This window comes from Penicillium coprophilum, assembly GCF_028826855.1.
Source record: "Penicillium coprophilum strain IBT 35676 chromosome Unknown utg000005l_segment0_segment0, whole genome shotgun sequence".
Lineage (NCBI taxonomy): Eukaryota > Fungi > Ascomycota > Eurotiomycetes > Eurotiales > Aspergillaceae > Penicillium > Penicillium coprophilum.
In genome coordinates, this window is record NW_026622724.1 from 2141687 (window position 1) to 2155846 (window position 14160).

General features: G+C 50.5%; 7 protein-coding genes across 7 annotated transcripts; 5 read left to right on the forward strand and 2 right to left on the reverse strand.

The window, feature by feature from the left end:
• Positions 1 to 189: 189 nt before the first annotated feature.
• N7500_008398 (60S ribosomal protein uL29) lies at positions 190 to 999 on the reverse strand (the record flags this gene model as incomplete). Its single annotated transcript, XM_056679542.1, has 4 exons — positions 190 to 195; positions 336 to 561; positions 795 to 934; positions 997 to 999. 4 exons carry the CDS (start codon positions 997 to 999, stop codon positions 190 to 192), a joined length of 375 nt encoding a protein of 124 aa, XP_056529914.1.
• Positions 1000 to 1364: 365 nt separating this feature from the next.
• N7500_008399 (putative vesicle transport v-SNARE protein Gos1) lies at positions 1365 to 2168 on the forward strand (the record flags this gene model as incomplete). The annotated part of the gene is made up of 3 exons (XM_056679543.1): positions 1365 to 1430; positions 1487 to 1600; positions 1665 to 2168. 3 exons carry the CDS (start codon positions 1365 to 1367, stop codon positions 2166 to 2168), a joined length of 684 nt encoding a protein of 227 aa, XP_056529915.1.
• A 312-nt stretch (positions 2169 to 2480) lies between these two features.
• N7500_008400 (mitochondrial ATPase complex subunit ATP10) lies at positions 2481 to 3643 on the reverse strand (the record flags this gene model as incomplete). The annotated part of the gene is made up of 2 exons (XM_056679544.1): positions 2481 to 3117; positions 3219 to 3643. The coding sequence occupies 2 exons, from the start codon at positions 3641 to 3643 to the stop codon at positions 2481 to 2483; spliced, it is 1062 nt and encodes a 353-aa protein (XP_056529916.1).
• Positions 3644 to 4164: 521 nt separating this feature from the next.
• Positions 4165 to 6442, forward strand: N7500_008401 (DNA-directed DNA polymerase IV; the record flags this gene model as incomplete). Its single annotated transcript, XM_056679545.1, has 4 exons — positions 4165 to 4549; positions 4602 to 4774; positions 4822 to 5211; positions 5264 to 6442. 4 exons carry the CDS (start codon positions 4165 to 4167, stop codon positions 6440 to 6442), a joined length of 2127 nt encoding a protein of 708 aa, XP_056529917.1.
• A 947-nt stretch (positions 6443 to 7389) lies between these two features.
• N7500_008402 (uncharacterized protein) lies at positions 7390 to 9912 on the forward strand (the record flags this gene model as incomplete). Its single annotated transcript, XM_056679546.1, has 7 exons — positions 7390 to 7891; positions 7946 to 8454; positions 8517 to 8628; positions 8682 to 9046; positions 9101 to 9490; positions 9543 to 9732; positions 9806 to 9912. The coding sequence occupies 7 exons, from the start codon at positions 7390 to 7392 to the stop codon at positions 9910 to 9912; spliced, it is 2175 nt and encodes a 724-aa protein (XP_056529918.1).
• A 652-nt stretch (positions 9913 to 10564) lies between these two features.
• Positions 10565 to 11457, forward strand: N7500_008403 (uncharacterized protein; the record flags this gene model as incomplete). The annotated part of the gene is made up of 4 exons (XM_056679547.1): positions 10565 to 10715; positions 10810 to 10838; positions 10893 to 11030; positions 11092 to 11457. The coding sequence occupies 4 exons, from the start codon at positions 10565 to 10567 to the stop codon at positions 11455 to 11457; spliced, it is 684 nt and encodes a 227-aa protein (XP_056529919.1).
• Positions 11458 to 11998: 541 nt separating this feature from the next.
• N7500_008404 (uncharacterized protein) lies at positions 11999 to 14145 on the forward strand (the record flags this gene model as incomplete). The annotated part of the gene is made up of 2 exons (XM_056679548.1): positions 11999 to 12377; positions 12443 to 14145. The coding sequence occupies 2 exons, from the start codon at positions 11999 to 12001 to the stop codon at positions 14143 to 14145; spliced, it is 2082 nt and encodes a 693-aa protein (XP_056529920.1).
• Between the last annotated feature and the right edge of the window lie 15 nt (positions 14146 to 14160).

Below are 14160 nucleotides of genomic sequence, written 5' to 3' on the forward strand. Positions count from 1 at the left end.
AAGTCATGTCATGTCAAGAGTCGATTTGCATCCTATTTAGATACATAATCAAATTCCATTTTTTGGATGTAAAAAAAAAGAGAAAACCGACCCTTCCACAAGCTTTCGGATCCACGCTGTCACGTCCTGCTTATGTCCAAGGCCAGCAACGTCTTCCCACAAAACTCCATATCCGAACAAGTTCTGCGTTTAAGCCTGGAATAATTCGTCAGCATTGGGTTCGGCTGATTCGTTTCGTTTGATGGGCGAGGTCCTCGGTGGCAAGAGCAAAGATAGAAAAATCTATGAATCCTCATTCCACCTATTTCCTGCCCATGATTGTCGGAGCATCATACCTTAACGGCGTACTTCCGCTGGGGGAAGTGGATGGCACGCTTGCGGAGCTTGTCGGTGGTCTGGGTACGCTCGTGCTTGGTGAGACGGCGGCGGATCTCACGGGTGAGCTTGGGGCGGAGGTCGAGCGGGAGGTACTTCTTGTTCTTGTAGAACAGACGCAGCTGAGCGCGCTGGTTGGCGTTGATGACGGTGAGAACGCGAGCGATGGACTTGCGAACCTCGCCGCTAAAAAAAGAAAAATTCCAGTCAGCATCAAAATCTCGAATATCGATGATCCCCATTATCTTGCGGTTTGCGGCATGTCGAATAACCCATCTCTTCCTCGTTCGATCACTTGGTTGAATGCTGGCGTAGAGGTCTTTTGCTTGTTGTGTTGCCCGGGTTCGATCGTTCCCATGCCGCAAATCTTCAAATTCCTTCCGCACAAAAATCAAATATCGGGGGTGTCGGATACGCACATTCTCTGAGTCTTGGAGGAAGCGCCGGAAGAGATCTTCTGAACGCGGAGCTGGTTAAGCTCCAACTTCAACTCCTCGAGCTGTGTGGCGAGCTCATCCTTGTTCTTGCCCCAGAGCTGACCAGCCTTGACCTTGGACGACTGCAAAAAAAAAGCGATTCATCAGCATTTTGATATCAGAGCCTTTGAGCAGCACTACATACCATGGTGGCGTTGAATTGTGTGGGTTGTCGACGTTGAGAATTGAAGATGTCCGAGTGTCAATTTGCGACTGGTTGTGGGACTAGGGCTAAGCGAATTTGTGACTTTAGCGGGTGCACGTGATTACGGTGGCACTAATGCCTTAACTTTCTGCCTGAAGTTTCTGGTCAATTGGTGCCTGGGCTATGGGGCATAAACATCCTGTATCAGGTTAGCGCGTTTTACCCCGTCATGGGCTGGCACTTACGTAGACAAGCAGGTAGCACCTCGGCCCTTGCACCTGTTGATGATTTGACTCGAGAAAAACTCATAAACGGATCAGACTTCTCTGGTGATTTCATCTCCACATTCCACATACTTTCTGTCTGCCATGGCTACCTCAACTAGTTCAGGGTGGACACAGCTCCGGCAACAAGCACGGTCGCTTGAAACTCAGGTACAAATATCTTCTCACCAGGCATTCTATACCAATTGATACTGACGCATCGATAGACCCAGAACCTTTTCCATACCTATTCACAATTCGCCTCAATTACCAAACCTCCACAAACCCCCACTGAGGAAGAGCTGCGACTTGAATCACAATTGAAAGACCTCCTCGAACGAGTACGTCCATTCACCGACATTCAACAGAAAAAAAAACCCCGACAGCTAATTGACCTTTCTATAGCGTGAATCCGTCATCGCCCAACTGTCTCGCCTCCTTGACTCCGAAGCTACCCTCACCTCCTCCGCTTTAAAACAGAACAATGTTTCGCGCCACCGCGAAGTACTGCAAGAGCACCGCCGCGAGCTTCAACGTCTGAACGCATCCATTGCTGAATCGCGCGATCGCGCAAACCTACTCTCTAATGTCCGATCTGACATTGACTCCTATCGCGCATCAAACCCCGCCGCCGCCGAGGCCGAGTACATGCTCGAAGAGCGGGGCCGAGTTGAGAACAGCCATAGCATGATGGACGGCGTGCTGAGCCAGGCGTACGCCATCAATGAGAATTTCGGTGTTCAGAGCGAAACACTTGCCAACATCAATCGGCGCATTGTCGGTGCTGCTGGCAGCGTCCCCGGCATGAATTACCTCATGAGCAAGATTGGAAACAAGAAGAGGCGAGATGCTATTATCCTCGGGTGCTTCATTGGGTTCTGTTTTTTGATGCTGCTGTACTTCCGGTAAAGTATGGATGCGGGACTCCCGCGGTAGGTCGGTTATACCACCGCCTCATGTCATATTGTTCTTGTGTCAGTTGCAGCTCTCCAGCGAGTGGATTCTCTTATCGAAGGCGTTTGGGTTTGGGCATGTTCCGATTCCCCCTTGACGGGGGATAACAGAATACATGGTAATTCTCGTAACAGGGTCTTGAAGGCCCTTGTTTGTTATGCTTTCTATTATACAGATTCTCTATTGTATGTACAAATTCAACCGAGAGTGGAATCATATCACATCCAAAGCTTCAGTTCGAGTGATGCTTCTTCCCACTAGCCTCAATCAATACTTGCGAGAAGGGTCCTGCGCCCGGAGAGCGGCATTCTTCTCCTCAATAAGCTTCCGCAAGCCAGCATTAAGTCCCTCCAATTCAGACGCTTCGGCCGGTCCACTGCCCGCCCAGCGAATGCGGCACTCCGAATCAACCAGGTAGACATAACCGACCTTGGAATTCATCATGCCAATAGTCTCCTTCAGTGACTGGTCGAAGCCCTTCTGCACAAGGAAGTAGCGCGAATGCTGCTGCGCTGGCAACTTCTGCCGCATCCGCCACATGAAGGTCTTGACCAGAAACGCCTTCAACCGGTTCTCCTCGAGGTTGATATCAATCCTCTGCACATGTCTTCCGCCGCTAGCCAGCGCCTCTACAAGTCCCGGGTTCTGCTTTGGCCCCGTAAACGTCGCAACTTGGCTTTCAGCCCACAAGCTTGAGAATAAGTTTACGACGGAGATGCTGCCGCGGAGCTGGGTTGTCGTGTTCTGGGGATCCTTAGGTGATGCCAGAGTTATGCCGTGCATGTTCGGGAAGTAAAGGGCTTTATCGGCTTTGAACAGCCGTGGGTTCGAGACAAAGGTCTTGCCCTCGGCGAAGCGGAGATTGGACCATTCGCGGAAATACGGCTTGGCGACTTGTTTTGTCCTGTGCGTTGTCGTTGCTTATTAGCACTACTCCTGCCGGCTTTAGGCTATATCCTGGGGTGTAAGGAAGTGGAAGAGGAGGAGGAAGAGGTGGACTCGTACAGTTCCCTGCGCCGCTTGATGTGTCGGTCATAGTTGGTGAAGTCGTCGCGCCGCTGGCGCATCGACCGCGTGTCAATACCTGTGTTCTGTCCTTCTAATGGTGCTTGCGGGCTCCCGATAGGTCGGTCTAGGGTTGGAGGAACAAAGTCTGCGTCGCCGGGCTGAGGCCCATTCTGGTTCTGTTTGAATTCGATGGCAGTCGGTAGGCGGTGTCCCTCGTTTCTTATGGTTCTTTTTACGGGAGCGGGGGTAGCGGACTTGTCGTCGACGGTTTCTCCGGGCTTGCTGGAGTATTGGCGCAGAGAAAATGGTTTGGTCCGTAGCTTGGAGAGAGTTGTTGGGTTGCGAAATTGGCAGCTTAGACAGCGGCCGGTCTGCAGGAGGGAGAGGTCGGTCACCAAGGTGGGGAGAGCAGATTTCCACATATTGGCTGACGGTCTATCAGTCAATTGACTCTGTGTAGGGTGGATTGTGAGGTTCTTGCTGTCGAACTTCGCGCATTTGATCTTCCATGGAAACCGATAGTCACATGATATGACATTTCCATTTTGGAAACACTGGTTGATGCTAATCCTGTTCTGGGGGTGATATAGCGTAGCATATATGTTGTAGGACCGAGGATATACAAATAGAAGACTATCTAGTTCCCATGCAACTCTCATACTTGGATCATACATTACTTTGGCTCTAGGTCACCTTGAACACCTTCCAATTTAGTCAGCCACGTGACCTGGCGCCCATTTCGCGCTCAATCGCGTCCACGGGTCATTCAATGTGGCCCAGAGAAGTTTTCGGACCATTACCCTTTCCCTTTTCCCTTTTCTCTTTTCTCTTTCCTCTCTCAGGGATTATACGAGTTATCCGTGGTCCGGTCACTCTAGGCATCTATATAATGTATCCCAGGTCTAGGCATCCGTCCCTCCATTGGATTCCGGACTAGCTTACCATGGAGGGCCATTTTCCGACTAAACTGGCATTTTTTGCGGCTCTTGACCGGCTGGATGATTTGGACCAAGATGAAGAGGATCAGAGCTGGGAGAGTCTCTTGATGTTAGAAAACAAAGAAGTCGACAAACCTAATACAAACAAAGTCGCATTTTCTTCGGAACGTATGCCACTTCCTCGAGCGAATCCGGACCCTTCCTATTCGCGTGAGACTGGAAGAGCGAGAAGCCCGGTCGCTGTCTCCAAGCTGACTTCTGCCAACCGCCCTCGGACGACTGGCACCATGTCTACTATCAAGAGCGGAGGACCTCCTCAAAAGAAAAGAAGGACCAATAGTGCTAAGATAGTCCCAGATGACCAGCAGATCTTCAAGGGTTTAGTTTTCTGTGAGTAATTCGGAACTCTCGCAGCCAATTCTCACTAAAATCTCGGTGCTAGTCTTCTTCCCAAACAACGATGTATCTCCCTTCCGACGATTGCGCATTCAACGAGCACAGGATTATGGTGCACGATGGAGTCGAGAATGGGGCACTGATGTCAGTCATGTCATTATTGACAAAGGCTTGCTTTCAAGCGATCTCCTTACCTACCTCAAACTCGAAGCTTTGCCAGTCAGTACATTAGTCAGATAATCAGACTGCCGTACTAACTGTTGCAGACGAGTGTTGCGCTTGTTAATGAAACCTACCCATCCGAATGTATCCAGTTTCGTTCAGTTCTTGATACCTCACAGCTCCGCTTTCGTGTCAATGGGACACCCACAGCCACAAAGAAGTCTTCAATGGCAGAGCCACCTGATTCCCTTCCATTGAAACCAACTCGGCGGGAGAAAAACCAGTCACCAGAACGTTGTTTGTCTCCAATCAAGAAGCCGACGCCAAATCCCTTGTCAAAAGACTTCACAGACCCCGTGCCCGAAAGTGTGTCCCACGCCGTGACCTCCGAACCGGTCCATGGAACTGCAACCGATGAGGCGTGTAAAAATGGAAACTGGGAGCGAGATGCACTGGATGATATAATGGATGAGGCCAAGGCCACAAGTCATCTGGTAAAATCTCTTCTCTATCAGGGAAAGCTCAAAAACCGATCTTGATAACTAGCCTCTAGATCCATTTGACTTTCCCATTGACGAATTTGCTGCTGATGCCTCCGACATCGAAACCTCGAGCTCAGGGGAGGAGTCGATTTGGAAGACGCGAAAAACATCCGTAGGAGAAGGCAAAGGCAAAAACAAACCTGACTGGACCAAAGGTTTCGCATGTATGCAGAAGTTCGATCCGGACAGGAAATTTGACAATCCGAACAATAGGACCATCGAGGTACTTCAGCAAATGCTGGAATACTATACCCAGACTGCAGACCAGTGGCGGGTTATGGCCTACCGCAAAGCCATCACCGCATTGCGAAATCAACCAGACAAGATTACCACACGAGCACAGGCTCGAGCCATCCCTGGTGTTGGAGAACGGCTGGCTGACAAGATTGAAGAAATCGTCTTGACTAACCGCCTTCGTCGCCTCGAAAATACGAACAAAACCCCAGAAGATTTGCTAATCCAAGAATTCCTCGGCGTCTATGGTGCTGGTCTTCCCCAAGCCTCCAAATGGGTCGCGCAGGGCTACAGATCTCTGAAGGATTTATTGGAAAGAGCTACATTGACTAAGCAGCAGCGTATCGGGGTGGAACGCCACAGCGACTTCGCGCAACGAATCCCCCGCAAGGAGGTTGAAACCCACGGGGCAATCGTGCGAAAGGCGGTGCAGGCCGTGGATAGGGATATGCAGGTGATAATAGCGGGCTCTTACCGCCGCGGGGCACTCACCTGCGGGGACGTGGACTGTCTAATCACCAAACCCGGTGCCTCGCTGGAGCAAATCCGGACCATCATGCTTGGTCTTGTTGTCCCCAAATTGTTCAGCAGTGGCTTTCTGAAGGCCAGCCTTGCCATCTCGTCGCACCAAGATGGATCTAAGTGGCACGGTGCATCGGCTCTACCTGGCACCACCCTGTGGCGTCGGTTAGATTTGCTGTTCGTTCCTGACGCGGAGATCGGAGCGGCGTTGATATACTTTACCGGGAATGATATATTCAACCGTAGTATGAGATTGCTTGCACGCAAGAAAGGCATGTGCTTGAACCAAAAGGGTCTTTACGCGGATGTGCTTCGGAACCAGCAGGTGAAACTGAATGGAGGCCGACTGGTTGAGGGCCGGGATGAACGCCGAATTTTTGCTGTGTTGGGCGTGCCCTGGCGGCCTCCCGAGCACCGGATCGGTTGACGCACATTCTACGGCATAGGATAGTCTCGGTTTCACCCATGGGTTCTTGAGAGAGTTGAGAATTACACGATACGATGACAACAATATTCTTAGTGTTAGTACCAGCTACCCAAAGTATAGACCGATTGAAATTTTGGAGGAAGCATCGAGAATATATTATGTGGGCACAGGAATGACAATATCTTTGGACTGGTGGTTCTCCTACATGTAGGGATAGTATGATAATGATTCGTATTGCTTTGCATCAAGTTGATACATACGAAGTACTCCAAAAATAAAATAAAATAAAGAAAATGAAATGACACAGCTTGCATAGCTGCCCACACATAGAGTTTCCATACAGAAGGGGAGAGAGAGAGAGAGACTCAGAGGGCAGAGGCAGTCACAGTGGCACAAAGTGACTAAGAATTCTTCTCCCTCCAATACTCACCTTTCTTCTTCAACCTCATCCCGTAACAACTCATCCTTTCCCTCGTCCCATATTCAATTTGATATTCGAGATATTCTTCTTCTTTCATCACCGCCTTTCTCCTACCGCCTTGAAGACATCACCGCCTTTCGTGCGGTGAAGCCTCCATCGCGTGTTCCTCCCCTTGCGACTCCCAGACCGCCCTCTACTGCCCTGCGTTTTGCCCGCACATCGTGAATTCACTCATCTTGAGATTTGTCTTTTTAATCCGTTTCAAGTCTCTTTTGAGGCTAGTGGTCCTATCTGAGGTTCACAGCCTGGGCCTCCCAGTCCCCTGTGACTGTGTGCGTGACTTTTCTCCCACATCCCACATTCCACGTTTTCTAACTCGAGTCCACAGACATATCAGCTTGGCGGGACTCACTGCTCATTCTGAGTGAGCGACACGTCGATTGCTCTGTTCAACTATTTACTGTCACTTGAATATTACTTGACACGTGAATTACCCTCGAAAACACGTCCACAACAAACCCCCACAATGGGTCGCAAACCCAACCAACTCATCCTCGAGTTCTTCCACCGGGGTCCCAAGCTGGAAGACGCGAGCAATCGATACCAACATACGTGCAAAGCCTGTGGCGAGGTATTTCCCAAGGGTCGCATTGATAGTCTTACCAATCATCTGGTGAAAAAATGCCAGGCGATTCCCCTACGCGACCGCCAACGCGTGTTGTTGCGCCTCCATGAACTCCCCGACTTGACCGACGGAGACTCGAACAAAGATTCCCCTTCTGGAAATAAAGGCAAGTCCGGCGATGGTGGATTCCCCAACCGACAGAATTTCGATGGCCTCAATGTGTTGGCCGAGGCCTCGCGACAGGTGGGTGCTTCGGACGTGACCAAGCGCGGACCGGGATACACTCAGTCTGTGACAGCTGGAGGCAAGACCGTGATTGTTGACCCTGCGCTTGAAGCGGAGGGATTCCAAGGACACTCACAAACATCTGACTCGAAGATGGAGGGTACAGCAAATGCCGAGGGTATGTTTTCCGTTTGTTCGCTGTAGCACGCCCTAGACCACTAACAATTTGTAGGAACTCCTCAATCATCCAACGCTCCTAGTATTCCTGCCCTTCCAAGTCACACTCCAGGCGAGCATCCTTCATCCATGTCTCCGCCTCTTGGTGATGCGTCCATGTCGCCCGAATCTACCTCTAATGCGCGCCAGTCACAACTGTCGATGATTGCAGCTTCCGCCAATGAGATGGTCCCTCAAGGAATGTCAATTGACAGTGACAACCTCAGCTCTGATATGAAGCTGGGCCAATGGCAGCAGTTGTCCACACATGAGCAACTTCTCTTTGACAGCCTGCAAGAGCATGATCCCTCGTTGACTGCCGCCACCCAGCGTGCGGCGTCTTACCCCCGCCCTATTGCCATGAACCCAAATACCCAGGCCAAAGGATTTGTGAACGAGTTTGGTAACTCAACCAAGCCTATGAAACCCAAGGTGCGGGGACGTTTCACTGCAGAGCGACGCCGCGAAGTCCAAGACGTGCGGAAGAAGGGTGCATGCCTTCGTTGCCGAATGCTTAAAAAGCCTGTATGTATTTGTTAATCTCTGGATGTGTGAACCAAGTGAATATCACTGACAAATTTTGATAGTGCTCTGGCGATACCCCTTGCACGACTTGCGCCAGCGTGGAGAGTGCTCGTCTATGGAAGCACCCGTGCCTGCGCACCCGACTTTCGGATGAGTTTGAACTTTACAATGCTAGTACGTCGATTAAATTTTGCTTTTTTTTGATGATATACTGACTTGGACCCTAGATCTCAACTCGACACTTGCCTACCATGACACGAACAGCATCAAAAACCAAATCAAATTTGAACACTACTCCGGTCGCATTGAAGTTACCCACTTCGAGGAGAGCAACTCTTTCATGACATTCAGTGGACTTCAGGGTCACCGCAATTCTGTGTCTGCACTTGACCCTCAATTGCAAGCCCTTGGAGATGACCAGTTCTCTGGTCCTTCGCAAGAAGTCTACCTCCTGGACGCCGACTCGGATGACATCCCAAACAAGTTGGAGATGTACATCAAGAAGAATGCTTCTTACTTTTACGAGCGAGAGACCTCGCCTTTCATGAAGCCCACTCTGCTTCTTGCTGCTGAGCTCAGCCAGGGAAAAAAGGTATGCCATGTAATATTCAGTGAAAATGTAAAACGTGCATTAACAAGTATACAGGACATCCTTCTGGAACGTGTCTTGGAGTTGTGGGTCGCGACCCATATTCTCGTCGATACCGAACTCACCTGGAAAACTTACTACAACCCTACCCTGCCCCCGAACTCGCTGCACTCCCTTTCCCAGCCATCGGATGAGGGCCGCTTGCCCATCGAGGAAGTATCTGACCCAGAGTCATACGGGCTTCTCTGCAGTCAGTTGCGTGCCGCTATGGAGAAGCGGGCCTCTCAGCTGAGTAAGTTTGTCATCAATGATTTGGAGCGTCGACTTCTTCAGCGCCAGAAGTGTGGCTGGTTCGATACTTTCATTGTTGCTATTATCCTCCTGAACTGTGTGGAGCGTACCTGCTGGCTGTTCCGCTCATGGGACAACGAGAACTTTTCTCAGCGCGTAAGTGGTTCATGTCTATTCATGATGTATCCCACACTAACAAACCCTCCAGTGGCCCCTTGACAAGCGTCCCCCTTATTACTTCAACCAGTCCGACCGCTTCGCCGACATCCTGGAGATGCTTTTGCGCATGCGTCACATCCCTCCCAAGGCCACTTTCCGCCCAGACAATGGTATTCTGAAGGCAGTCGACGGTAGTGACGAGCATGCCGTCCGCTGGTTTGATATGATTCAAATTACCCGTACGTCACCCCATATTGTGGCACAGCTTGCACATATTTGAAGTTCCCTAACTGACATTCTTTTTCTGCACAGCCTACTTCATCGAAGAACGCAAGAACGCCGTCTTCGACCCATCCGATTCGCGCTCCCTTGATTGCCACCACAGTGCCAGTCTCCTTGAGCCCAACAACGCTACCTAGCTTCCCACAGAAATCAATCAAATCACGAAAAGCCAAAAATCATCACAAAAATCGAAAAACCACAAAACTTCGAAAAAAAAAGGAATCAACAACAATGTCCGAGTCGAGTCCACCTTTTTTCGTCCTTTGCCTTGTCAGTGTAGGTCAATTGCTGGTGAAACTTGCCATTACGAAAGCGATAGCGAAATGCATGGCATCAGTCCAAGCCTTTGATATGAGGCTGGTCTTGGGTCTGATTTGCTTATGGAGTTTGTTTGCAGGTGGATCTATTTTCAAGCGAACTGCGATAGAAGATATCGGAATCCATGTGGAACTGATATCTCTAATTGGGTGTTCGTGGGTGTTGAAGGCTTTTTTTTTTGTTATATCTGTAGCTTTAAAGCTTCATTTGTTAGGGTTGAATGTATGAAATCAATGTTATCTCCAGTGTTCAGTAGGTTGCACGTGCACCGAGGTTAGCCAGCCAGGAACTGGATCAGGGACCAACTCAAAGACCAGACGGATTGTACTGAATCAAGAGATCTAGACAATTCTTATTGGCTGATTCTTTGAACTTTCATTATTTTCATAACTTCGGATGACGTAGGGAATCGAACGATTTGTTTCACCTTTAACCCTTTCACAAGACATCCGATACTTCACTTCTTCAACTATGCCTCCATTTCGCAACTTTCTAGGACGAAAGTCCCAACCCAATGGGGATCCCACTGTCTCAGATGAGAACTTACTCTCTCCAAATCAACGTCCGACCCCTATACCAATTCGCAGTAGCCAGGATGAACCCTCCGAGTACAAATTGAGTGGTATGTTTGACTCCCCGCACTGTTGTGACTGCAGATGACTGCAGTGGCTGCAGTGGCAACTTGGCTTCCTGAAAATACTAACCTCGGTCCCTAGTGGTCAACGACAGCGGTGTCTATCTTCCGGTATAGGCTGTTTGATTAGAGATAATGCGATACACCTGCTAATTATTGCGACAGCCTTCTCCTCCCGAGCGGCCAAGTTTCTGGCGCCGGTATCCGGGCTCCAACAAATCCACCCACCATCGAGATCTTGTTGATGAGAATGAGCCTTTCTCCATCTCTCGCGAGTCCTTTGACTCTTATCGCCGATCATTTGTATGCCCCGCGATCCGGTCCGATCCGTCTAAATCCAACTGACACAAAATCTTCAATCTAGGATATATCCGCCCGCTCCCCTATAATTCATCCCGATGCTGGCCCCTCTCGAACTTCTCTCGACTCTCGATTCTCCCGATTAACTCCGTCGGGAACTCAGTCCAGCAGCTTCACCAAGCCGGATCCCATGGAGGAAGAAGCCTTCGAAGAAGTAGGCCTCAACGACGAGGTGAAGCCTAAGAAGAAGGGTTTCCTCTCTAGATTCGGCGACTCTACTAACGATGCACAATCGCCCGGGCCCAAGTCTTCTACCTCCTCTTTCAACTTCCACATTCCCAGTCGGAAGCGCGGTCAGAGTGGTGTCGGATCGGAACTGGGGGCTGTGAAAGTAACTCCCGCTGTGACTGCGCCCACCGACGAGACATGAAGTGATGAGTGATGAGATATGTTTAATACTTTGTGATTCTCCTACGGCGTTTTGGGTTTGTTTCGGGCGATGCAAGCCACACTCGCTCAAGCAGTGATGTAATTTGGGATTTGATGGTAATAAGGATCGCCTTATCCCTGGGAGAGTCTGGCTCATGTCACTTATCGACATTTTGTACATCTGTTGCCATCGAGTTGCGACTCGGGCGATCTGTGCCTTGTTCAGAGACAATATCCTGCATTCTATTCTCATATAACTCCTATGGCAATCGGCCCTTGGATCCTCACATACAATTCTTATTTTCAGTAAGACGTTCAATAGAAAACAGATAACTTCATACGTTGCTCAGATGCGTACCTAGGTATGGCTGTTTGGTATCTTATCGGTGCAAACTGTGCAAACAGCCGGCAAAAAAACTTCCTCCGCCTGCAATCAAAAAAAATTATCCACCAGGACATCGAGCAGTCTCCGCTCGCAAAGACCCCGGTTTCATTACTTTTTTTTAGAGATACCCTACAGCCTACGGAAACTATATTTCACCATGGCTGGATTGAAGCGTGCTGTTGACGGCAGCGAGGAGCGCAATGGTAAGCGGAGCAAGACCAAGGAAGGCTCCGCATCAAAGTCCAAGAGCGTGAAGTCAAGCTCTTCATCCAAGAAGGACTCCAAGAAGGATTCCAAATCTAGCAAGAGCGACAAGAAGCCCTCGAAGAAGGTTCAGAAGGAAGAGTCCGAGGACGACGATGACTTCGACATTGACGATGTTTCGGATGAAGATATTGATGCCCTTGACGCCCTTTCAGACGACGAGATGCCCGACGTGAGCGAGGAGGAGGAGAAGCCTAAGTCAGACAAAACGCCTAATGCGGATGACGAAGAGCGCAAAGAGGCCCCAAAGAGCACCAACCCCAACTCCAACAGTAAGTTTCAGTTCTGTCTCCTTGGCGCTCCCCCGTCTAATCTTTTTTTTTTCTTGCGCGTCTAGACTCTCGCGAATCCCACATCAAGCAAAAAGCACTCCAGCAAGAGCGTAAGGCCGCGAAGCCCAATGCCGACACCGTCGCCCGCTCCAAGAAGTTGTGGGAGCAGTTGCGTCGCAAGTCACATGTTCCTCTGGAGCAGAGAAAGAAGCTTGTCAAGGAGCTGTTTGAGATCATCACTGGCCGTGTTCGGGACTTCGTGTTCAAGCACGACTCGGTGCGAGTTATTCAGACTGCTCTCAAGTACGGAAATCTCGAGCAGCGTAAGCTGATTGCGCACGAGTTGAAGGGCACTTACAAGGAACTGGCGCAGAGTCGATACGCCAAGTTCTTGGTTGGAAAATTGATTGTCCACGGAGACGACGAGACCCGCGATTTGATCATCCCAGAGTTCTACGGCCATGTCAGACGCCTCATCCGCCACCCCGAGGGCTCATGGATTCTTGACGACATCTACCGCACAGTTGCGACCAAGGCGCAGAAGGCGAGACTCCTCCGCGAGTGGTACGGTCCCGAGTTTGTCATTTTCCAAGATGAGAAGGACACCACTTCTGATCTTACCAAGATCATTGAAGCCTCTCCCGAGAAGCGTGGACCGATCATGAACTACTTGCGCGAGCTGATTAATCAGCTGGTACAGAAGAAGAGCACCGGTTTCACCATGCTTCACGATGCCATGTTGCAATATTTCCTCAACACAAAACCCGGCAGCAACGAAGCGAACGAATTCATCGAGTTGCTCAAGGGCGACGAAGAGGGTGACCTGGTCAAGAACTTGGCTTTCACCAAGTCCGGCTCCCGCTTGATGTGCTTGACTTTCGCATACTCTAACGCCAAAGACCGCAAGCTGCTTCTACGATTCTACCGCGACACCGTCAAGGCCATGGCTGGCGACGTCTACGGTCACCAGGTTATCCTTGCCGCTTACGAGGTCATTGATGACACCAAACTCAGCTCCAAGTCCTTCTTCCCCGAGCTTTTGAACCAGAACGAACCCGAAGAGACTCGTCACGAGGAGCTCTGCTACCAGGTCAACGACTTGACTGCCCGTATCGCCGTGCTATACCCCTTCGCTGGCGAACGCGTCAAGTGGCTCCTCCCCGAGGCCGACCAAACTGTCCTCGACGAAGTCCGCGAGATCCGCAAGGAGACCTCCAAGAAAGACCCGGCCATCCGCCGCCTGGAACTTGTCAAGGTCGCTTCGCCGACCCTGCTCGAATTCATCGCTGCCCGTGCCTCTACACTCCTCGAGACGACCTTTGGCTGCCAGTTCCTCTCCGAGGTGCTGTTCGAAGCTGACGGCGACAAGACCGCCGCTCTCGCGGCTGTGGCTGAGGCCGCTAAATCGCACACCGAAGCCCGCGATACCGCACACGCCGGACGTCTTCTCAAGTCTCTTGTGCAGGGTGGAAGATTCAACCCGGCCACCAAGTCTATCGAGAAGGTGGAGCCTGCGTTGAACTTCCAAGATGTTCTGTATGAGCAGATCAAGGATGAGGTCGTGGACTGGGCGACGGGGGCTAACCCCTTCGTGATTGTTGCGCTGGCCGAGTCGGAGAACTTCGAGAAGAAGAGCGAGTTGCTCAAGACCCTGAAGAAGAACAAGAAGGCGCTGGAGCAGGCCTCGGCGTTGACCGTGGAGAAGGATGGAAAGACGAAGCCCAGCCCGACTAGCAGTGGTGCCAAGTTGTTGCTTTCGAAGATTTAGATATAAGCGTTTCTA